The 25865-nt window shown below is 43.5% G+C and overlaps 1 protein-coding gene across 1 annotated transcript; it reads left to right on the forward strand.

Annotated features, from left to right (window-relative positions):
* The first annotated feature begins 2168 nt into the window (after positions 1–2168).
* c9 (complement component 9) lies at positions 2169–23492 on the forward strand. Its single transcript, XM_034192854.1, has 11 exons — positions 2169–2306; positions 2415–2505; positions 2782–2932; positions 3011–3152; positions 5407–5545; positions 6211–6432; positions 6534–6774; positions 14606–14737; positions 14823–14998; positions 22859–23090; positions 23188–23492. The coding sequence occupies exons 1-11, from the start codon at positions 2233–2235 to the stop codon at positions 23343–23345; spliced, it is 1758 nt and encodes a 585-aa protein (XP_034048745.1). The 5' UTR covers positions 2169–2232; the 3' UTR covers positions 23346–23492.
* Positions 23493–25865: the final 2373 nt, after the last annotated feature.

Raw genomic sequence — 25865 nt, forward strand, 5'->3', positions numbered from 1 at the left:
AAAGGAGGAAAAAAAGTATAAAAATGTCTTTGTAAAGTTCAGTGCAGGTGTGCTGATCACCGCGCTTTAAGAGGTGAGGACGAGTCGAGCAGCTGCAAAAAACCGCGGATTAAAAGCTCACAGCTCACTGAAAGTGGGCAGTTCAGTCGAACCCCGACCTCCTGCCCACAGACCAAGTTTAATGCTGCTATCGACCCACAATGAAAAATAATAGTAACGCACAGTGACATGGAGAAGTAACTTTAATCTGATTACTGATTTGGAAAGATTAACGCGTTAGATTACTCGTTACTAAAAAAAGTGGTCAGATTAGAGTAACGCGTTACCGGCATCACTGGTTCCTGAAATGATGTGTGTCCATTTACAATGGCAACACAGAAGTTGGAGCAGCAAGCTTCTAGTCCCTCCTGACATTTCAATAAACCAGGCAAATAAATTTGCCGTTGTCCATCTCAAATGGAACTGCACCACAGGAATATAGTGGACAAACAAAATAAAATGTTTTGAGGTCAGCTGATTTTTTTTTAACTATAATATTTAAATATATCGAATCCAAGCCAGGCAGAACTCACTAAATGATCTTATGAACACCTTTATTTTAAAATACCAGTGAATATTATCAGTTAAATGTCTCATCGGGTAAATTTACAAGCATTTCTTGTCGTATGGTTCAGAACTTGGCAGCTTTGCCCTCTTTAGCTCTTCACTCACCCCTTTTGAAGAACAAAGTACTGCAGATTCAGCAAACATCCCGCAGATCACATGACAGGCCATTCGGTCCAGCAGTCTGGCACTTCCCCTACATTGTGCAATGCTTGCTGTAATGCAGATCGTTAAAGAAAACACTGTGTGACATATCAGTGAAATCATTTAGTAAAACGTTCATGTCGTTTATTCTGTTTGTGAATGACAGCGAACCACAGAGACAAAGAGATGTGTTGTTGGTTTAATGTTGTCATCTTGAAGAGTTTGCACTTCGACTTGTGGTGTAGCAAACCTACAGCACGCACACACACACACACACACACACACACACACACACACACACACACACACACACACACACACACACACACACACACACACACACACACACACACACACACACACACACACACACACACACACACACACACACACACACACACACACAGTGTAATAGGGCACCCGTCTTGTTTTTGCCAAAGAAAGCATTTTAACAGTCTCGTCACTGAGTTTCCTAATTCTTTGATGACCTCAGTGTTCCATCAATGTAATCTCAGAGTATTACAACACTGAAAACAGAAAAAAACGAACCCTTTAAATATTTGCTGTGATTTTCTGTAAGCTTGTTCAAACTATTGCAAAATGCAGGGAACATGGGACTTTTTGCCTTTTTTTTTTCCCAAATAAACTAAAACGATTTTCAGAGAAAATTGGAAGATACTCAAGGACAACTTTGTTTTTCTCTTTGTCTTCTAAAAATATAACCTGTTTGACAGAGGTAAAATAAATGCAACCAACTCACCCCTTGAAATCCAACAGACCATTTCAACCTCATAAAGTTCACTGAAACTAGCACACTGCAAAAAAGGGGTGTCTAAAAACAAGATAAAAATGCTAAATTTGAGGGAAATTATGAAGCTGCATGGACAGATAATTTCACTTGACACAATGTCTGGAATTAAGTTTGTTAAATCTAGAAAGAAGCATTCAAACACTTAAAAAATATCTAACGCTTCTAAAAAAATTTTTTATGTTGGTGAGAACCAAATAATTTGTAGTGTACCAAGCTTTAAAAAACCTTTAGATTTATCTTGTTTTTAGACGCCCCTTTTTTGCAATGTAGCTTTTATATTTTACTGAAAAATAGAAGAATGAATTGAGGTGACGAGGAAACTTGCAGACTTTTACATCATAATAACATAATAATTCCATCTGGATTTGCTTTTGAAACCTCAATTTTAGATTATTATTTGGTGATAACTGGTGCGAAGAGATGGCAATTACTACATGTGCCTGTAACGCCAGACGATCGAATTGAACGTGAGGGGTTTAGTTAGTTTGTTCACAGTGAATAAAAGTTGTAATCCAAACAAACTGGTTTGGGATTTTGGGAAGTCTTGAATCTGTTCTGCCACCTGAAATCCAAGCTATTGATTTCTGTGGTTCTCTTACAGCTGGATAATGATTTACAGAGCGATATCTTAAAAGACCAGGACAGACAACACCGATTACATTTTCGGGTTCATCATGAGGACTCACGTTGTTCTGCAGCTTGGATTCTGGGGACTGTGTCTAACTTTGGCACTCCTTGGAGAAGGAACGTAAGCATATTGCTAATTTAAAAAAAAAAACACGACAACTATGTTTTCAGGTACTTATTAAGGATTTTGATGCAACTGGGAGATATTAACTGGATTTGTCTTTTTCAGCGGAGAGCAAATTCCTGATCCAGCACCTATAAATTGCTTATGGAGCCGCTGGTCAGAGTGGAGCCCTTGTGATAACTGCACAAAAATTCGAGTGAGTCTAATGAAGTCATGAAGGTACCACTGAGAAAACATCAACCTTTTTCACCTTTTATTGCTTAATGGACTGTTATGGTGGCCAAGTGATTAGTGCACTTGGTTTTAGTGCAAAGGGTTCTGGGTTCAAATCCCAAATTACTTACTATGTCAACAGCTTGTGGAGAACTGAGTTCTTGTTGTATGGTGTCACAATATTAAAACTTTGATTACTGTGGCACTCAGATATGGAGCAAAAATCAAAGCAAAATGTTGTTCCTGCTCTTCTATCCAGAGGCGTTCCCGGGGTGTGGAAGTGTTCGGTCAGTTTGGTGGCCAGGCCTGCCTGGGATCACTAGGAGACAAAGAATTCTGCACGACAGACGCTGTGTGTGAAGTACAGCCAAACCCTGAGTGCTCCAGCACACAGTTCCAGTGCGAATCAGGTAAAATGTGATTTCTTTTCATTTGTTTGACTTGTCATTTTTACTTGACACCTGGGTTACTCCACCGTCTCTGCACAGGTTCTTGCATTAATAAGAGGCTGATGTGCAATGCGGACTATGACTGTGAGGACGGGTCTGATGAAGACTGTGATCCTGTGCGTCAACCGTGCCGTGGCGCAGTGCTGGTTAACAATGAGCAAAGCAGGACGGCGGGATACGGGTGAGCATGTGCTGACTGAAGCACTCGATAAGTTCTCAATAAGACGGCTGCTCTGTCACTCAAGTAAGAAGGGCACTCACTAACCCTCAGGCGACCAAGCTATTTTAACGACTAATATGGTCGGAAAATTATAGCATCAAATGTAGAAGAACCGGTGATTAGCAGATATGCCAACACAAATCTCAATGAACCCATCAGTCATCCTTTGTGATAATCATGAGCTATTTTCATCTTCACTCTGGACATCAAGAATCAGTCTCAATGCTTGCGTAGCTGTACATGAACAAATACAGGACAAATAGATTGACAAATTCATGGTAGGAAACTTTTTTCTGATTAAGTTTTGAAAAATGTTGCACACAAATATATGCCCGGGATCATAAATGACCCCACTCGGTTGCTTGAGGGTTAAAGTCATATACTACACCTCTGTTTTACAAAAAATTGTTCTTTAAAAAGGTTCTGCTGGCACACATCAAAATGTCATGTTTTATTTTAGGTAAGGAAAACCTTTTCACCAGGTGCTGAAGAGTGGATTATGTGCATCTACTGTACCCTTTAATTTATTGGGTTTCCTTCCAGGATAGGCCCGACCTTTTCACCATTCATTTTTTTTGAGTAATCGAACCAACAATCTAACAAAACATTCCAATAATCAACAAAAATACACAACTGTTAAAGAAATATATATATTGTAAAGTAAGTAAGGCCCTTCAGCTGCCTTACTTACTTTACAAGTAAGCAAGGCAAATCCAAAGTGGACCTGCATGTTGAACTGGCACAAGTTTTACATCGGATGCCTTTCCTGATGCACCTCCGTATTACATGGAGAAATGTGGCAGGGGTTTGAACGAGGAACTTTCCACACTGAAACCAAGCACACTAACCACTTGGCCATATGGACAGTGTCATGGTGTCCATAGGCAAAGCTATGTGGTGGATGTAGTGGAACAGTATGTTAAACATTTGTTTCTGGCAGTAATTCAGTCTTTCATATGCTCAAAGCAATAAATGAACCAGATGTTTCACAAACCAATTCTGTTTTTCATAATGGTCAAAAAGAATATTTGAAACAGTTACTTCACAAAAACATTATCTGTGCTTAGAAACACTAGAAACACTAAACTAATTGCTTCTAATTGCAACATTAGAAAGACTAAATTAGACAACTGCTTCAGAAAATTGTCCATTCTTTATGGCCCCTTCACACATAGTGCAAAGTTTGGACGGCATTTGGACAAAAACAGCACAAAACAGTTTGAAATTAGCACACAAAACATTGCGCCGACGGGCAGGTGTGCACAAACCCGGTGCAAGAGTTCGTGCATGCGCCGGTGTCTTTCGAGCAGGAACAGTGCCAGGGACAGCACATGGCGCCGCTTATGTGGTATAAATAAAAAATAAAAACCAGCCGGTACGTGTGGAACCACAACGTGCTGCTTATATGGAATAAAAAAAAAGAAGAAGAAAAACACATTACCCACTGGATGCGAACTCACGCCTTTCAAAAGCTTTGATTATCAGTCAGCGACTTTATGTTTAGCAACGGAGCTGTTCTTTGAAAGCTGCAGGACTCTCCCTCATATCAGGAAGGACATGGAAGTATTACAAAAAACTAAAAATCACACACCATATAAAACACCGCATTTATCAAGCGAGAAATACAAATGTGATCCGTCTGTTCCTCTGTAAATGACCCATGGTCACTGACATACAGTCATGAAATGACATGAATGAGAAGCACTTCACTCATCTCATTCATGCCCACATCTGCTGGCGCATCTCCAACTGACTGCATGCGCATGTCTTGTAGACGACGCGCCACGGAACAACACGTCGCGCCACGGAACAATACGTCATGTGGAACAGAGCTCACGTGGGTGACGTGACAGTGAGATCGCCTGCCCCTGATGGTGACCAGGGGTGCTGAACAGGGGAGAATAAGGAGAAGGATTCCAGGTGCCCATGAGAGGCCCCTGATAGAACTATAATACTGACAAAATAATATGGAGGGTGGCCAAGTAAGATTTCTTTTCATGTGGCCCAAAATCCTTGGTGGTGCCCCCTGGTGGTGACTATACAGAAATGTGTTTGACTTGATTATGAAACCCAATTTTTATTATTGTTATATTGTGTAAATTTCAAAGTCTTCTTGATTATTTCAGTCTTTCCATCACTGATTTTCATCACTATGTAAGAGGAAACATAACACTGTATGAATATTCTAAAAGCAGCTTCTCTTTCCATGCACCAGAATCAACATCCTGGGTGCTGATCCTCGAATGAATCCCTTCAACAATGACTTCTTCAATGGATTGTGTACTACCATCTTTAATCCATATACAAAGATGCGGGACAGGATTCCCTGGAATGTTGGTGTGTTCAACTATGAGGTTAGTCACGGTTTTATATTGTTATACTGTTTTAGCTTCTGTTGGATTCAATACTTTACACAATGTGGAATGGGACGATGATCTTCTCTGAGATCAAGTAGATCCTAGTTCTGAGGTAGTTTTGACTCATGGTACTCTTTTTGGAATCTTTGCCTCCATCTCCTGTCATATTGTTTGGAATAGTTTGGAAACATCAAAGACAGTAGTCGGACTCAATGTTTCATCTTTGTCCAAGGTCAGCTCCATCTAGGTCAGTCAGAAGGGCGCAGAGGCAAAAATGGCGAAAATGACTGCCTCCCAGTGGTTAGAATTTTAAAATCTATTGTCATATATACATAGAGCTCAGTCTTTCAGGACAATCAGTAACTCACAGGGTCCAATCCTAAACTGTAGAATTGTTTTAAATAATTGTTTACCATAGAAGATGGAATCATTTTGGACATTTTGACTTCTACAAAAGAGGGGACATTGATGTATGATTTCTCTCTCAATGAAATGATCTTATTAAAATGACTCTTCTGAATGTGGTGGGCAGAAATATATTTCCATAGGAGTCAATTAGTCAACATTTTGGTGTTTCAGTGACTACATAAATGAATATGGATATATAAATAAAAGCTGCCATAAATGCTGTCTACCGTTGACACGTTATGCCTTGATTTAAGACTCTAGCAGAGGAAACAGTTTCCAGAGAAATCTATGAGGACACACACAGCCTTCTGAGAGAAATACTGAAGGAGACGAGCCTCAACATTGATGCTGGACTTTCCTTTAAATTCTCTCCAAGTGAGGAGTCCATGTCAAACTCGTCTGGGTCAGTGGGTTTGGAGACGGCTTATGATAAGAAAACAATGATCAATGAGGTGTCAGAGTACACCACCATTAAGGTAAAGATCAACCAGCAAGAAATCATTCACATGAATAGCATGTCATGTAAAACTGTCACTAAATCTGTGTATTTGTTAATTCTTTGCTGCTGCAAACCCAGAACAAGAGCTTTATGCGAGTGAAGGGCAAAGTGCAGTTGAGCACCTACATGATGCGATCCCGATTACTCCAAGTGGCAGACGAATACCTGGCACATGTCAAATCTTTGCCCTTACAGTACGAGAAGGGTATTTATTTTGCCTTCCTGGAGGACTATGGAACTCACTACACCAGAAAAGGGAAGACCGGAGGCGAATATGATTTGGTTTATGTTCTCAACCAGGACGTCATCAAAGCAAAACGTATGTCGACCTGAATTTGTGTTGCAAATCAAATGTTTTGATTCTAGGAAATGTAATTATTTGTGATGTTGCTTTATCAATCAATCAATCAACATTTATTTATAAAGCGCTTTACAGCACCAACTGGTGTCCAAAGTGCTTAACATTAAAAACACAAATTTACAAAAATAAAACACATATAAAATAAAATTTTAAAAACAACACATAAAAAAAGAACATAAAAATAACAGAACATGTCACCTCCCCACTAAGTGTTAAAAGCGGTTTAAATAAATAAGTCTTTAACTTAGATTTAAAAAGTGCTAGGTCAGGAATAGTACGTAACTCAAGAGGTAGCTGTTCCACAGTCTGGGGCCAGCTACCGCGAAAGCATGATCACCCCAGCGTTTATATCTTGACCTTGGAACATCTAAGTAAAGCTGGCCAGATGCCCTTAATGTCCTACTGTAGGTGCGCAAAGTTAAAATTTCAGACAAGTAGGGAGGTGCAAGGCCATAAATAGCTTTAAAAACAAACATTAAAATTTTAAAATCAATTCTAAAACGAACTGGAAGCCAGTGGAGTGAGTACAGGATGGGCGTAATATGCTCACGTCTAAAAGTGTTTGTCAAAAGACGAGCAGCAGCATTCTGCACCAACTGGAGACGTGCAAGAGACGATTGATTAATGCCCGAATAAAGTGCATTACAATAATCAAGTCTGGAGCTGATGAAAGCATGAATGGCCGTCTCAAGATCACGTCTACTGAGAAAGTGCTTTATTTTAGCCAAAAGGCGAAGTTGGAAAAAACTAGCTTTGACAACAGAATTTATCTGTTGATCGAACCTCAAACAGCTGTCAAATATCACTCCCAAATTCTTGACAGCTGGTTTTACATAGTTAGCCAAAGCACCAAAATTTGGTGTTACCACATTTGGTATGCCAGTGCGCTCAAACACCATGATCTCAGTTTTACCATCATTCAGGTAAAGGAAGTTTTGGGACAGCCACTGCTTTACATCACGAATACAATTAAATAATGATGACAAAGCATCACTCCCATTAGTCCTCACAGGCAGATAGATTTGCAAATCATCTGCATAACAATGAAAGGACAGGTTGTGCTGGGTTATAATTGACCCCAATGGCAGAATGTACAAAGAAAATAGAATCGGCCCAAGGACAGATCCCTGCGGCACTCCACAGCACAGAGGAGCAGTTGATGAGGAAAGGTCCCCAATCATGACAGAAAAGCTCCTTTCAGCCAAATATGATCTAAACCACTTAAGTGCAGTACCATGAATGCCAATAAAATGTTCCAACCGGGAAACAAGTACTGTGTGATCCACAGTATCAAAGGCTGCTGTGAGGTCCAACAGAACCAGCACAGCAGGATTCCCTGCATCCACCGACAGAGTAATATCATTATGAACTTTTAAAAGTGCTGACTCAGTGCTGTGTCGCGATCTAAACCCAGACTGGAATTTTTCAAGGATGAGATTGTCTTCTAAAAATGATTGTAACTGTAAAAAGACAACCTTTTCTAAAACCTTAGATAGAAATGGCAGATGAGACACAGGTCTAAAATTGGATAAAACTGATGAGTCCAGGTGAGGTTTTTTAAGAAGAGGTCGAACCACAGCATGTTTAAAAGCAGCTGGAACAGACCCTGATCTAAAACAAGCATTGATGAAAGTTAGGAGACCCGCCCCAACAGTATTAAAAACCTCCTTCAGCACCTTAGCTGGAACAACATCAAAAGGACAACTTGTAGATTTTATGTGTTTTACAACATCAGCGAGAGATGCAAAAGAAATGGGCTCAAGCTGTTCGAGCACAGCAGAATGTGCACGAGGAGCAGACAACTCAACATTACAGCTCTGATCAGCGTTCTCTCTGACTGATGAAACCTTATCAATAAAAAACTGAAGAAACTCCTCACAGGTTGTGGTTGTAGCGTCCATCAAAACAGAGGTGTGGATTTACAACTGAGTTTATAGTCTGAAATAACACACTGGGACGATGACAACTGCTCGAAATAATATGAGACAGATATTGTGCTTTTGCCTCCTTCACAGCCTTCTGATAGTCAGTTAGACTGTCCCTCAGAAAACCCAGAGACACCTGTAGTTTGTCCTTTTTCCATTTTCTCTCCGCCCGTCTGCAGCGTTGCCTGAGGGCACGGGTCGTGGCATTTAACCAGGGGTCGGATTTTGATTTCCTGGATTTGCAGCGCATCGGTGCAACAGAGTCCAAAATTACTGTGCATGTAGAGTGGAAAGAAGAGAGGATGTTATCTGGGAGTAATGGAGAAAGCAGTCCATTCATGGCATAAAACTGAGAGTCCATGAAGGCAGCAGCAAAGTCCCTCGCTGTCGAGGAGGTGACCAAACGGCGGCGAGAGACAGGAACAAGTGGCTTACTAGCAGATGGAGGAGCAATACATTCAAAAATAACAGGAAAGTGATCAGAAATAGCAATGTCTGATATGTCCTTAAGTGAAACTGAGAGCCCAAAAGAAATAACCAGGTCCAAGGTGTGTCCAAGATTATGTGTTGGTCCATCCACAACTTGTGTTAGACCAAAAGAGTTCAGGAGGCTTTTAAAATCATCAGCCAGCAGATTAGAAGGACAACAGATATGAATATTAAAATCACCACAGACCAAAAATTTGTCATATTTTGGGATAAAATCTGCCAGAAACTCAGAAAACCCCTGAATAAAATCCTTATTAAATTTTGGTGGACGATAAACAACAGCACAGAGCACAGGACAGTCGAACTCCATCACAAACAACTGAAGTTCAAAAGTGGAGTAGACATTAGAAGATAAAATCGGCATTTAAAACTGTCTTTAAAAACCGTGGCCACACCACCGCCTCGACCTGATGCTTGCGGGGAGCTGAAAAACGAGCAGCCGGGGGGAGGAGCTCAGAAAAGGCACTATTTTCACCTGGTTTCAACCAGGTCTCCGTTAACAGGACAAAGTCCAGATCACGACTGGAGAAAAAGTCATTCAAAATGAAAGTCTTACTTGTGAGTGACCTTGTGTTGATGACATTAAATCGGTGTGTAACTTTGCAAAAACAATGTCGGACTCTGTAGTTTTCTCTGGGCCCCTCCCCAATCAGACCGGGAGTGACATGTTTAGCCGCATGTTCTCCCTGAATTGCTGGCTGTCTGAGTGGTGTCCAAAAAATGAGGTGGGCTTGTAAGAGTGTGTAAGAGTTGTAGTCTTACACACCTCTCTGCAGCTTCTCTCCCCCTGCCATCCCCTCATTACCCCATCCCCGTAGAGACGGTGCCTGCTCCCAGACTACCATTAACCAGCAAAAATCTATTTAAGCATAAAAATTCAAAAAGAAAAAATAATATAGCACCTTCAACTTTACCACAGACTAAAACAGTTAAATGTGGTCTATTAAACATTAGGTCTCTCTCTTCTAAGTCCCTGTTGGTAAATGATATAATAATTGATCAACATATTGATTTATTCTGCCTTACAGAAACCTGGTTACAGCAGGATGAATATGTTAGTTTAAATGAGTCAACACCCCCGAGTCACACTAACTGTCAGAATGCTCGTAGCACGGGCCGGGGCGGAGGATTAGCAGCAATCTTCCATTCCAGCTTATTAATTAATCAAAACCCAGACAGAGCTTTAATTCATTTGAAAGCTTGTCTCTTAGTCTTGTCCATCCAAATTGGAAGTCCCAAAAAACCAGTTTTATTTGTTATTATCTATCGTCTACCTGGTCGTTACTGTGAGTTTCTCTGTGAATTTTCAGACCTTTTGTCTGACTTAGTGCTTAGCTCAGATAAGATAATTATAGTGGGCGATTTTAACATCCACACAGATGCTGAGAATGACAGCCTCAACACTGCATTTAATCTATTATTAGACTCTATTGGCTTTGCTCAAAAAGTAAATGAGTCCACCCACCACTTTAATCATATCTTAGATCTTGTTCTGACTTATGGTATGGAAATAGAAGATTTAACAGTATTCCCTGAAAACTCCCTTCTGTCTGATCATTTCTTAATAACATTTACATTTACTCTGATGGACTACCCAGCAGTGGGGAATAAGTTTCATTACACTAGAAGTCTTTCAGAAAGCGCTGTAACTAGGTTTAAGGATATGATTCCTTCTTTATGTTCTCTAATGCCATATACCAACACAGTGCAGAGTAGCTACCTAAACTCTGTAAGTGAGATAGAGTATCTCGTCAATAGTTTTACATCCTCATTGAAGACAACTTTGGATGCTGTAGCTCCTCTGAAAAAGAGAGCTTTAAATCAGAAGTGCCTGACTCCGTGGTATAACTCACAAACTCGTAGCTTAAAGCAGATAACCCGTAAGTTGGAGAGGAAATGGCGTCTCACTAATTTCGAAGATCTTCTCTTAGCCTGGAAAAAGAGTCTGTTGCTCTATAAAAAAAGCCCTCCGTAAAGCTAGGACATCTTCTACTCATCACTAATTGAAGAAAATAAGAACAACCCCAGGTTTCTTTTCAGCACTGTAGCCAGGCTGACAAAGAGTCAGAGCTCTATTAAGCTGAGTATTCCATTAACTTTAACTAGTAATGACTTCATGACTTTCTTTGCTAACAAAATTTTAACTATTAGAGAAAAAATTACTCATAACCATCCCAAAGACGTATCGTTATCTTTGGCTGCTTTCAGTGATGCCGATATTTGGTTAGACTCTTTCTCTCCGATTGTTCTGTCTGAGTTATTTTCATTAGTTACTTCATCCAAACCATCAACATGTTTATTAGACCCCATTCCTACCAGGCTGCTCAAGGAAGCCCTACCATTATTTAACGCTTCGATCTTAAATATGATCAATCTATCTTTGTTAGTTGGCTATGTACCACAGGCTTTTAAAGTGGCAGTAATTAAACCATTACTTAAAAAGCCATCACTTGACCCAGCTATCTTAGCTAATTATAGGCCAATCTCCAACCTTCCTTTTCTCTCAAAAATTCTTGAAAGGGTAGTTGTAAAACAGCTAACTGATCATCTGCAGAGGAATGGTCTATTTGAAGAGTTTCAGTCAGGTTTTAGAATTCATCATAGTACAGAAACAGCATTAGTGAAGGTTACAAATGATCTTCTTATGGCCTCAGACAGTGGACTCATCTCTGTGCTTGTTCTGTTAGACCTCAGTGCTGCTTTTGATACTGTTGACCATAAAATTTTATTACAGAGATTAGAGCATGCCATAGGTATTAAAGGCACTGCGCTGCGGTGGTTTGAATCATATTTGTCTAATAGATTACAATTTGTTCATGTAAATGGGGAATCTTCTTCACAGACTAAAGTTAATTATGGAGTTCCACAAGGTTCTGTGCTAGGACCAATTTTATTCACTTTATACATGCTTCCCTTAGGTAGTATTATTAGACGGTATTGCTTAAATTTTCATTGTTACGCAGATGATACCCAGCTTTATCTATCCATGAAGCCAGAGGACACACACCAATTAGCTAAACTGCAGGATTGTCTTACAGACATAAAGACATGGATGACCTCTAATTTCCTGCTTTTAAGCGCAGATAAAACTGAAGTTATTGTACTTGGCCCCACAAATCTTAGAAACATGGTGTCTAACCAGATCCTTACTCTGGATGGCATTACCCTGACCTCTAGTAATACTGTGAGAAATCTTGGAGTCATTTTTGATCAGGATATGTCATTCAAAGCGCATATTAAACAAATATGTAGGACTGCTTTTTTGCATTTATGCAATATCTCTAAAATCAGAAAGGTCTTGTCTCAGAGTGATGCTGAAAAACTAATTCATGCATTTATTTCCTCTAGGCTGGACTATTGTAATTCATTATTATCAGGTTGTCCTAAAAGTTCCCTAAAAAGCCTTCAGTTAATTCAAAATGCTGCAGCTAGAGTACTGACGGGGACTAGAAGGAGAGAGCATATCTCACCCATATTGGCCTCTCTTCATTGGCTTCCTGTTAATTCTAGAATAGAATTTAAAATTCTTCTTCTTACTTAAAAGGTTTTGAATAATCAGGTCCCATCTTATCTTAGGGACCTCGTAGTACCATATCACCCCAATAGAGCGCTTCGCTCTCAGACTGCAGGCTTACTTGTAGTTCCTAGGGTTTGTAAGAGTAGAATGGGAGGCAGAGCCTTCAGCTTTCAGGCTCCTCTCCTGTGGAACCAGCTCCCAATTCAGATCAGGGAGACAGACACCCTCTCTACTTTTAAGATTAGGCTTAAAACTTTCCTTTTTGCTAAAGCTTATAGTTAGGGCTGGATCAGGTGACCCTGAACCATCCCTTAGTTATGCTGCTATAGACGTAGACTGCTGGGGGGTTCCCATGATGCACTGTTTCTTTCTCTTTTTGCTCTGTATGCACCACTCTGCATTTAATCATTAGTGATCGATCTCTGCTCCCCTCCACAGCATGTCTTTTTCCTGGTTCTCTCCCTCGCCTGAGCCAGGAACAGCGAAATTCTCCAGCGAAGCCCGAACGCTGATAAGAGTCTGGCGATCATACACCAGGAGCGGTGACACATTCCATGCAACAAAGTGTAAAAACAATAAAAACGACACTAAAAGAAGCGAGTGCCGACGGCAGGCCACATACAACGGCGCCATCTTACCGCAGACGAGTGTGCACCTGTGCGCAATATGTCGTACATGTGCACCTGCACTTTATGGATGTGCACTCTTGTTTAGTTTTAATTATTCTGTCAAGTCAAATCTGGGAACAAGCGCTGATGTCACACATCGCTGCATGCAACACACCGCAGAATATGCCTTAATTTTGCCTTTATTTAACCAGATTAGTCCCATTGAGATCGAGATCTCTTTTGCAAGGGAGACCCGGACAATTATAAAGTTTCCAATTCACCTAACCTGCATGTTAGGTTTAGAACATGCAAACTCCACAAAGAAAGGCCATAGGTGGGAATCAATCCCATGACCTCCCATGTGAGGCAACAGTGCTAAACACTAAGCCACTGTGCTGCCTTGGGTCCTGCATGGCAACCACCCAGGCAGTCAACTGGTCCGTCCCCACCTATTGAAAGTAAGCATCTATCTGTCACAGTCAGGTGAAATGTGAGTGTCCACTTGGCCTTCTCCAGCCACTGGAGCACCTCAACTCAGGGGCACCTGCATGCTGGATCATGAGAAACACAACACATGGCCAAAATGTTGAAGCTGGTGCCCCTTCACAGTGCAAGTGATACTATTCATCTGAGGCTCCCACAGTACCACAACTCCTGCGGTACCCAAGGATCATCTGAAGAGTCCAAGTACCAAAGGCAACTAGTTATGACTGGTCACTGTCATTGGTTAGCATCCAAATCTCACAATCATACAGTAGCATCAGGACCCTGAAGACATGTAGCTGTTTTCTCCTGCATCGCCGAACACCTCAGTCCAACATCCTCGTGACACATTAACCTCCTCCCAGCTGTCTCTCGATCTCAAAGACCACAAGGATCCAGAGACATGCATGTCACTGCCGAGATAAGTGAACGTCTCTGCAAATTCAACACTTTCACCACATACAGATACACCTCTGATGGCTGAGTCCAGGACGTCACTGAAAGCCTGGATCTTACGCTTGATCCAGGACAATCACAAACCCAGACACTCAGATTTCTCATTCAGCTTTTTTCAAGTGCTGCAATCAGGGTGTCCACTGATCTTCCACTGAATTCATATATCCACTGATTTAGTGTCTTCCATATTCAGTGTTTGACTTTCAAAATAATCTCCATCATTTAATGTGTTGTGATATTCCTGACTGATGAATACAGATTCCTGTGTGATGATGTGTGCACTCATCTTCTGTGTTTCACAATGCTTACAGACCTGACAGAGAGCAAAATCCAAGAGTGCATCAAATTAGGAATCACTGCAGATTTTACCAGCTCTAAAGGGACGAACGTAGGAGGACACCTTAAAGGAAGCCACTGTGAAGATGTCAAGACGAAAGAAGGAAGTGAGCTTTCACCATTTCATGTCAATATTGAAACAGCTTTGTTGCAAACTCAAAATGACACACACCGATAATATGATCCACACAGCCGACACCTCAGGAAAAGCCCTGGTGGACAAAGTGTTGACATCAGTCAGAGGAGGCACCCTGGAAAGTGCTGTTACCATGAGGGCAAAGCTAAATAAGGATGGAGTGATGGACATTGCTACCTATCAGCAATGGGCTCGATCAATTGTTGATGCCCCGGCGCTGCTTAATAGTGAGGTAGCATTAACACATTTACATCTATCTATAAACCAAGAAACGCACGCGCGTGTGTGTGTGTGTGTATACGTGGCTCGCATATCTCTCTGACTGTTTGTCAGATCAACCTCAGTTTTCAGATATGTCTTGCACATGGCACGAAGATGTGCATCCTTTATTTTGAAAATTTTGGGGGTTAATTTTCAAAACCTCTATTTTGATATTAAATCTTTATTTTGACATTGTAGCATTAGCACTTCCAACATGGTGCCCTCTGTGGCATCTCTGTCCTGCAAAACCTCAGTTTGTATAAGGATTTCTGACAAAATTTGTAAAATGTTCTGTTTTTTTCGTCACATAAAACCGCTAACTTAAAAAATATAATATATATTTTATGGTTTTATTTTGATACGAAATGCGTTCTTCTCAAACATGACCCTGTGGATAAAATCAAGTGCACCCTTTCTTCTTCTATGGTGTTTAATGGCAGCCGGCATCCTTATTGTTGCACTGCTGCCATCTTCTGCATCAGTCCGTTATAGTGGTACTCGATGAGTCTTTCAAGTATTTAAAAAGCCAACACTTCCTCCTCTCACTTGACCTTATGGCTAAAATACTTCCTACAGAAACGTCTTTCAGGCCTTCAGTTTTTACTATTTAACAGATAAAACATGCAAAAATGGTGAGATATAGTTTGTAAAATATAATATTTTGAGGGAAAATTAAAGTACTGTGCTAAATACTGTATAGGTATATTCATCGGTTATGATTTTTATTATTTATATTACAACTGGTGGCATTCGAACACGCTGTATTCTGGTGATGGCATTTCAAACTTTATTTAGAATTCAATTGGTCTGGTGGTGGTATTTGCCATTATTATGCGATATTGATCTGGTGATGGTCTTTTTTAAATAAAATTTTAAATTTTAGTTCCCAATTTTCTATAGGTATACAAACGTCGTACGGGCACTGGACTAGCATTTCATTGTAAAGTTAAGACCAATGTCCAAAAAGCTTGTGGCAAACATTGAAACATGGCCTCATTCTTTGAAAGTGCTCTACTAAAGTAGGAATAGATCATTCATTTGCATATTTTGTTAATTTGTTGTTGGTAGTGCATGGCTAACCTCAGTTAGCTTTGATCAGTGCTAATCCGCTAACTGTAATGTTATCTCTTGTAATCTGCAACTGATAAACTGCTAAAACATTCTTCTGAAGCTATTGATAGCAAGTACAGTAACCGCTAACTAAACTTTTCTATGAATTCATTTAGCTTTGACTTGGCTGGTTTTTTAATACCCTGAAAAACAGACCTAAAGAGGTGAAATTTAAGTATGTTGGTGTACACATGGCGTTTCCCAACAAAATTTAGTCAAAATCAGCTGATGATCAATGGGTACATTAACAATGAAATAATACTAAATTCAATTAAACAGTAGTTTCCATTCAACATACAGATTATCGGAACTACAGAAAGTATTCAATTAAAATGAAACACAAAGGCACATGGAATGAATTGACCCTGGCTTGACCTCCTGCTCCTCCATTACCTCGAAGGATACGTGTTGACTTTGCGACGTGTCAGTTTCACTTACTGGATTTTTACTACTGGAACTTTTTTATAAAGTTAATGTTGTGTGGGCCGCCAGAAGAGGAGGTACTGCTGGCCCACCACCACCAGATGGCGCCCTGCCTGGAGTGCGGGCTTCAGGCTCGAGAGGGCACTGCCGCCACGGACACAGCTGGGGGTGACAGCTGTTACTCATCATCTCATGACAGCTGTCACCCATCTACACTTCATCATTCTCCTCCATAAAAACCGGACTTCATCTCCACCTTGTTGCCGAGATATCATCTACCAGTAGAGGTAATATTCTCAGCCGTGTAACTAACTGTGTTTAGTCTGAACTCATTTTTGCAGCTGTTTTTCCTGTGGAGTGCATTGTCTGGAGATTGGTGTGACCGGCGACAGCTTCGCTTCACACCCCACCAGATAAGTGCTTTGTGACAGGAGCTGCACGTGTGGATGAGAGGTGGAGGTGGAATTCCCACCATTTGTTATTACTGGGTGTGCACATACCCACCTTTGATTGTTTCTGCTCCTCGCCAGCAGTACCAGATCCGACGCTCGGAGACGGTGGCCACCTGGGGACTCGGGACTTGGCGGCTCCAGTATTCTCCAGGTTCAGTGGCGGAGGAAATCGTGTGGTTCCGGTTCTTCTTAGGACAGATGTCTTCTATCCTCGAGCCTGCCCACACATCACCTTTGTGATTGACTATTGTCTTACATTCTGTAATCTGTTGTATTGTGGTTGTGCTCATTCACAACAGTAAAAGCGTTTTGACTCTATCATTGTCCGTTCATTTACGCCCCCTGTTGTGGGTCCGTGTCACGACACTTTCCCAACAGGATATCTCGGCCAGCGTCATGGATCCCGAGGGGCGTCACCCAGCCGTTGAACAGCCAGTGGAAGAGCAGGGTGCACGGGCGTCTGCAGGAGGCGTGTTTGGTGAGTTGCAGCAAATCCTCACTGCCTTTACTGCTCGGTTGGATCAGATGACCGAGCAAAACGTCATCCTTAATCGCAGGATGGAGGCTCTCACCGCACAGGTGGAAGCGCGCGCTCAGGGCGCTGCTGCAGCTCCTCCTCCTGCCGACCCAGTGCAGAATACAGACATTCCACTGGTCGTTCAACGACCCCACCCACCATCCCCTGAAGCATACATAAGCCCCCCAGAGCCGTACGGGGGTTGTGTGGAGACGTGCACGGACTTTCTTATGCAGTGTTCGCTCGTCTTTGTACAGCGTCCCGTAATGTACGCGTCTGACGCCAGTAAGGTGGCTTATGTCATTAACTTGCTCCGAGGTGAGGCACGCGCCTGGGCAACGGCGCTTTGGGAGCAAAATTCATGGCTCCTTCACATGTATGCTGGGTTTGTGAGGGAGTTCAAAAGGGTTTTTGATCACCCTAATAGAGGAGAAACAGCTTCAACTGTGCTGCTGTCAATGAGACAGGGGCGCCGGAGCGCAGCCGCTTATGCAGTCGACTTCCGCATCACGGCTGCGAGGTCCGGCTGGAATGACGCTGCGCTCCGCGCTGCCTTCATAAACGGACTGTCGTCGGTCCTGAAGGAGCACCTGGTGGCTAAGGACGAACCACAAGATTTAGATGGGCTTATCAATCTCGTTATACGGTTAGACAATCGGTTGGAGGAACGCCGTCGGGAGTGAGACGAAGGACATGGCCGGGTACGCGCCGTCCCTCTCCCTTCCGGTTCCGAAATGGTTCCGCCCTCCCCACACTCCACAGCCGCAGCGCTCCGTGTGGCAACAGCTCCCCCTGCTGACGTTGCTAGGGAAACGCACAGGGCCAAAATGAGAACAGATGACAGAATGAGGAGGCTGGTCCACGGGGAGTGTTTTCTCTGCAGCTCAAAAGAGCACATACAGAAAAACTGCCCCAAACGGCCAAAACGACAACACTCGCCCTTAGAGACTGGGCTAAGGGGGGGTCATAACATTCACGTGGGACACACACGTATTGCCACACGACTCCCAGTTACAATCCTGAGCGGGGATTTAACCCTTCAAGCCCCAGCACTGGTGGACATGGGGTCGGAAGGGAATCTGCTAGACAGCAGATGGGCTAGGGAGGTAGGGCTCCCTCTGGTGGCGCCCCCTTCGCCATTGCAGGTGCGGGCACTAGATGGCACCCTTCTCCCTTTAATCACGCACAAGACACAACCAGTAACTCTGGTGGTGTCTGGAAATCATTGGGAGGAGATCGAGTTTTTTGTGACTCCTTCTACCTCCCGCGTGATTTTGGGCTTCCCGTGGGTGTTGAAGCACAATCCCCGGATTGATTGGCCGTCTGGGGTGGTGGTTCAGTGGAGCGAAACCTGCCATCGGGTGTGTTTAGGATCCTCAGTTCCTCCCGGTTTACATGCTAAGGAGGAGGTCAAAGTCCCTCCCAATCTGACAGCGGTGCCGGTTGAGTACCACAATCTTGCTGACGTCTTCAGCAAGGATCTGGCACTCTCCCTTCCCCCGCACCGTCCGTACGATTGTTCCATTGATTTGATTCCAGGCGTGGAGTTCCCGTCCAGCAGGCTGTACAACCTCTCACGACCTGAGCGCGAATCAATGGAGACCTACATCCGGAACTCATTAGCTGCTGGGCTGATCCGGAATTCCACCTCCCCGATGGGTGCAGGTTTCTTTTTTGTGGGCAAGAAAGATGGCGGACTCCGTCCATGCATTGATTACAGGGGGCTGAATGAGATTACGGTTCGCAACCGATACCCGTTGCCGTTGTTAGATTCCGTGTTCACCCCCCTGCATGGAGCCAAAATATTTACAAAGTGGGATCTTAGGAATGTGTATCACCTGGTTCGGGTCCCGAAGGGAGACGAGTGGAAGACGGCATTTAACACCCCGTTAGGCCACATCGAGTACCTGGTCATGCCGTTCGGCCTCACTAACGCCCCCGCGACGTTCCAAGCTTTGGTAAATGACGTCTTGCGGGACTTCCTGCACCGATTTGTCTTCGTATATCTGGACGTTATACTCATCTTTTCTCCGGACCCTGAGACTCATGTCCAGCATGTACGTCAGGTCCTGCAGCGGTTGTTGGAGAACCGGCTATTTGTGAAGGGCGAGAAGTGCGAGTTCCACCGCACCTCTTTGTCCTTCCTGGGGTTTATCATCTCCTCCAACTCCGTCGCCCCTGATCCGGCCAAGGTTGCGGCGGTGAGAGATTGGCCCCAACCAACAAGCCGCAGGAAGCTGCAAATGTTCCTCGGCTTTGCAAATTTCTACAGGAGGTTCATTAAGGGCTACAGTCAGGTAGTTAGCCCCCTGACAGCCCTGACCTCTCCAAAAGTCCCCTTCACCTGGTCGGATCGGTGTGAAGCCGCGTTCAAGGAGTTGAAACGATGGTTCTCGACTGCACCAGTTCTGGTGCAGCCCGACCCTAGTCGCCAGTTCGTGGTTGAAGTGGACGCCTCTGACTCAGGGATAGGAGCCGTGCTTTCCCAGAGCAGAGAGACCGATAAGGTTCTTCACCCGTGTGCCTATTTTTCCCGCAGGTTGACCCCGGCCAAACGGAACTATGACGTCGGCAATCGAGAACTCCTTGCGGTGAAAGAGGCTCTTGAGGAGTGGAGACACCTGTTGGAGAGAGCGTCTGTGCCATTCACGGTTTTCACTGACCATCGGAACCTGGAGTATATCAGGACTGCCAAGTGGCTGAACACCAGGCAAGCCCGCTGGTCACTGTTCTTCGGTCGTTTTGACTTCCAAATCACTTACCGCCCCGGGACCAAGAACCAGAGATCGGATGCCTTGTCCCGGGTGCACGAAGATGAAGTCAAAACTGAGCTGTCGGATCCACCGGAGTCCATCACTCCAGAGTCCACTATCGTGGCAACCCTCATCTGGGACGTTGAGAAGACCGTCCGGGAGGCCCTGGAACGGAGCCTGGACCCCGGAACTGGTCCAAGGAACAGACTTTACGTCCCACCAGAGGCTAGAGCTGCAGTTCTGGATTTCTGTCACGGTTCCAAGCTCTCCTGTCATCCGGGGGTGCGAAGGACCATGGCAGTTATCCGGCCGCGCTTCTGGTGGGCGTCCATGGAGGCCGACGTCCGGGAGTATATCCAGGCCTGCACCACCTGTGCCAGGGGCAAAGCCGAGCACAAGAAGACCCAAGGGCTTCTCCAGCCACTGCCAGTGCCTCATCGCCCCTGGTCCCATATCGGCCTGGATTTCGTCACGAGCCTCCCGCCGTCCCAGGGCAACACCACAATCCTCACAATAGTGGACCGATTCTCCAAGGCGGCCCACTTCGTGGCCCTCCCGAAGCTCCCTACTGCCCAGGAGGCTGCTGACCTCCTAGTCCACCACGTCGTCCGTCTGCATGGGATACCAACTGACATTGTCTCAGATCGTGGTCCCCAGTTTTCCTCTCAAGTCTGGAGGAGTTTCTGCAGAGAACTGGGGGCCACCGTGAGCCTCTCGTCCGGGTACCACCCACAGACGAACGGACAGGTAGAACGGGCCAACCAAGAGCTGGAACAGACCCTTCGCTGTGTGACATCCGCGCATCCGATGGCCTGGAGTAACCATCTGGCCTGGATCGAGTATGCCCATAACAGTCAGGTGTCTTCTGCCACCAGCCTCTCCCCATTTGAGGTGTGTCTGGGGTACCAGCCCCCATTGTTTCCCGTGGTGGAGGGAGAGGTCGGTGTGCCCTCGGTCCAGGCCCACCTGCGGAGGTGCCGTCGGGTGTGGCGCACCGCCCGTTCTGCCTTGTTGAAGGCCCGGACGAGGGCTAAGGCCCATGCAGACCGCCGGCGGACCCCGGCCCCTTCATACCAGGCCGGGCAGGAGGTGTGGTTGTCTACGAAGGACATTCCCTTACAAGTGGACTCCCCGAAATTGAAGGACAGGTACATTGGCCCCTTCAAGATCCTCAAGGTCCTCAGCCCGGCCGCAGTGAAGCTCCAACTCCCAGCTTCACTGCGGATCCACCCCGTGTTCCATGTTTCCCGGATCAAACCACACCACACCTCACCCCTCTGTGCTCCCGGTCCGGTGCCGCCTCCTGCCCGCATCATTGACGGGGAGCCGGCTTGGACCATGCGCCGGCTCCTGGACGTCCGTCGGATGGGCCTGGGGTTTCAGTATCTGGTGGACTGGGAGGGGTATGGACCCGAAGAATGCTCCTGGGTGAAGAGGAGCTTCATCCTGGATCCGGCCCTCCTGGCCGATTTCTACCGCCACCCGGACAAGCCTGGTCAGGCGCCAGGAGGCGCCCGTTGAGGGGGGGGGGTCCTGTTGTGTGGGCCGCCAGAAGAGGAGGTACTGCTGGCCCACCACCACCAGATGGCGCCCTGTCTGGAGTGCGGGCTTCAGGCTCGAGAGGGCGCTGCCGCCACGGACACAGCCGGGGGTGACAGCTGTTACTCATCATCTCATGACAGCTGTCACCCATCTACACTTCATCATTCTCCTCCATAAAAACCGGACATCATCTCCACCTCGTTGCCGAGATATCATCTACCAGTAGAGGTAATATTCTCAGCCGTGTAACTAACTGTGTTTAGTCTGAACTCATTTTTGCAGCTGTTTTTCCTGTGGAGTGCATTGTCTGGAGATTGGCGTGACCGGCGACAGCTTCGCTTCACACCCCGCCAGATAAGTGCTTTGTGACAGGAGCTGCACGTGTGGATGAGAGGTGGAGGTGGAATTCCCACCATTTGTTATTACTGGGTGTGCACACACCCACCTTTGATTGTTTCTGCTCCTCGCCAGCAGTACCAGATCCGACGCTCGGAGATGGTGGCCACCTGGGGACTCGGGACTTGGCGGCTCCAGTATTCTCCAGGTTCAGTGGCGGTGGAAATCGTGTGGTTCCGGTTCTTCTTAGGACAGATGTCTTCTATCCTCGAGCCTGCCCACACGTCACCTTTGTGATTGACTATTGTCTTACATTCTGTAATCTGTTGTATTGTGGTTGTGCTCATTCACAACAGTAAAAGTGTTCATTTTTGACTCTATCATTGTCCGTTCATTTACGCCCCCTGTTGTGGGTCCGTGTCACGACACTTTCCCAACAGTTAATCCACTAACAAAAACAAATAGTTTTGCTAATTAGGTGTTAGCTTCCACTACTGTGACCATGCTAGGTGTCTAATTATCAACTCTTTGGAGATGACGAAGACTTACAGGACTAAAACAAAACCCCAATGTTCTAGTGCTCACAGATGTCATAAGAGTAATTAAACACCCCCAATGTAATTGCACAAGTATTTCTAGTTGACGTTTAACTGTTTTAACAGCAGAAATAATGGCCACATTCTTTTGTTCCCCAACAGCCAGAACCAATCTATTCATTAATCCCGCTGGACATTCCAGATACTAACTCAAAAATAGCCAACATAAAGACGGCCACAGTTGAGTATGTGGCAGAGTATAACGTGTGCAAGTGTAAGCCGTGTCATAACGGAGGCACGCTTGCTCTGCTGGATGGAAAGTGTATCTGTATGTGTCCTCATCAGTTTGAAGGCTTGGCCTGCCAAAATTACAAGGGTGATAAAGGTAACCATGGTAAGAACAAAAGAGCGAAAAACCACAACCTTATTTATGTCACATTCTGTTTTTATATGTAATGTTTTAATATGGTCAATGCCAATGGTTTTTGCAGGAACAAGACCTACCGTTACCCAAGAAGGTAACTGGTCTTGCTGGTCTAGTTGGTCGGCTTGTAGCGGAGGGAAACACATGAGGACGCGCAGCTGCAACACAGACGGACTCAGCAGCGCTGTCTGCAGAGGAGAAACTGTCAGTGAGGCTTACTGCTGAACAAACGCAACCCAACTTCTCTCTGCCTTTCAGTCTGTGATAATCAACACCTAAAGGAGGTGTCAACAGATTCACTCAGCAACTTTTTTTTTTAATTGGGAGTATAGTGCCATCTTGAGGTCGTTAGTAGATAACACAATTCATAAACTTTTGTTTGTTTGTTTAACAGTATTGTAGTTTTAATTAATTCAGAAGAGCTGTAAATGTCAGTAAACTAGTTCTAATGTGTATTTTTTAAATAATTGAGCCAATGTCATATACATTGTTACATAATACGTATAAAGCATATTTCACTTGGTCTGCAATAAAACTAGTACTGCAAACTTCGCTCTTAATGTGTACTGTCATAATGGGCATAGCTAACCTAAGAGCTAGCGCTGATAAACACTAACCTGGTAAATAGAAAGTTGAGCCAATGTCATATACATTGTTACATAATAAGTATAAAGCATATTTCACTTGGTCTGCAATAAAACTAGTACTGCAAACTTCACTCTTAATGTGTACTGTCATAATGGGCATAGCTAACCTAAGCGCTAGCGCTGATAAACACTAACCTGGTAAATGGAAAGTTGAGCCAATGTCATATACATTGTTACATAATAAGTATAAGGCATATTTCACTTGGTCTGCAATAAAACTAGTACTGCAAACCTCGCTCTTAATGTGTACTGTCATAATGGGCATAGCTAACCTAAGAGCTAGCGCTGATAAACACTAACCTGGTAAATGGAAAGTTGAGCCAATGTCATATACATTGTTACATAATAAGTATAAAGCATATTTCACTTGGTCTGCAATAAAACTAGTACTGCAAACTTCGCTCTTAATGTGTACTGTCATAATGGGCATAGCTAACCTAAGAGCTAGCGCTGATAAACACTAACCTGGTAAATGGAAAGTTGAGCCAATGTCATATACATTGTTACATAATAAGTATAAAGCATATTTCACTTGGTCTGCAATAAAACTAGTACTGCAAACTTCACTCTTAATGTGTACTGTCATAATGGGCATAGCTAACCTAAGAGCTAGCGCTGATAAACACTAACCTGGTAAATGGAAAGTTGAGCCAATGTCATATACATTGTTACATAATAAGTATAAAGCATATTTCACTTGGTCTGCAATAAAACTAGTACTGCAAACTTCGCTCTTAATGTGTACTGTCATAATGGGCATAGCTAACCTAAGAGCTAGCGCTGATAAACACTAACCTGGTAAATGGAAAGTTGAGCCAATGTCATATACATTGTTACATAATAAGTATAAAGCATATTTCACTTGGTCTGCAATAAAACTAGTACTGCAAACTTCGCTCTTAATGTGTACTGTCATAATGGGCATAGCTAACCTAAGAGCTAGCGCTGATAAACACTAACCTGGTAAATGGAAAGTTGAGCCAATGTCATATACATTGTTACATAATAAGTATAAAGCATATTTCACTTGGTCTGCAATAAAACTAGTACTGCAAACTTCACTCTTAATGTGTACTGTCATAATGGGCATAGCTAACCTAAGAGCTAGCGCTGATAAACACTAACCTGGTAAATGGAAAGTTGAGCCAATGTCATATACATTGTTACATAATAAGTATAAAGCATATTTCACTTGGTCTGCAATAAAACTAGTACTGCAAACTTCACTCTTAATGTGTACTGTCATAATGGGCATAGCTAACCTAAGAGCTAGCGCTGATAAACACTAACCTGGTAAATGGAAAGTTGAGCCAATGTCATATACATTGTTACATAATAAGTATAAAGCCTATTTCACTTGGTCTGCAATAAAACTAGTACTGCAAACTTCGCTCTTAATGTGTACTGTCATAATGGGCATAGCTAACCTAAGAGCTAGCGCTGATAAACACTAATCTGGTAAATGGAAAGTTGAGCCATTATCATATACATTGTTACATAATAAGTATAAAGCATATTTCACTTGGTCTGCAGTAAAATAGAATCTGCAAATTTCTCTCATAATGTGTACTGTCACAGTGGGCATAGCTAACCTAAGCGCTAGCTTTGATCAGCACTAACCTGCTAACTGGAAAGTTAGCTGCGATAATGCTAAACTGATAAACATTTAGCTGAAGCTATGCTAGCCACTAAATGCTAAATTTTAATTTAGCATTGGTTCTTTTTTCTTTTGTTTTTGTTTCAAAAATCTCAAAACACAGCTGTAAAGAACTCAAATTTGAATATGTTCAAGCAGAACCTTTCCCACAAAGGTCTACCAAGACAGGTAATCATCAAGATGTAGCATGACGTTGCTAGTTTTAATATATTAAGCTCATTTTCTTTTTTGTGGAACAACAATATATTCATATTTGCTATCAGTTATTGTTATTTATTGGTTTTGGTTTATATCTACTGGATTTGTTTGGTCGTTTTTTTTTCTGATAAAATTAGTGACAAAGTGACAAGTGACAAAGTTTTTTATTCGGCACACAAAATATTCAAATAGAAAAAAAATGAACAATTCCACAAACAAACACAGACAAAACTAGTGAGTCCG

The sequence above is a fragment of the Thalassophryne amazonica genome, chromosome 17, assembly GCF_902500255.1.
Source record: "Thalassophryne amazonica chromosome 17, fThaAma1.1, whole genome shotgun sequence".
In the NCBI taxonomy this organism is placed as follows: Eukaryota; Metazoa; Chordata; class Actinopteri; order Batrachoidiformes; family Batrachoididae; genus Thalassophryne; species Thalassophryne amazonica.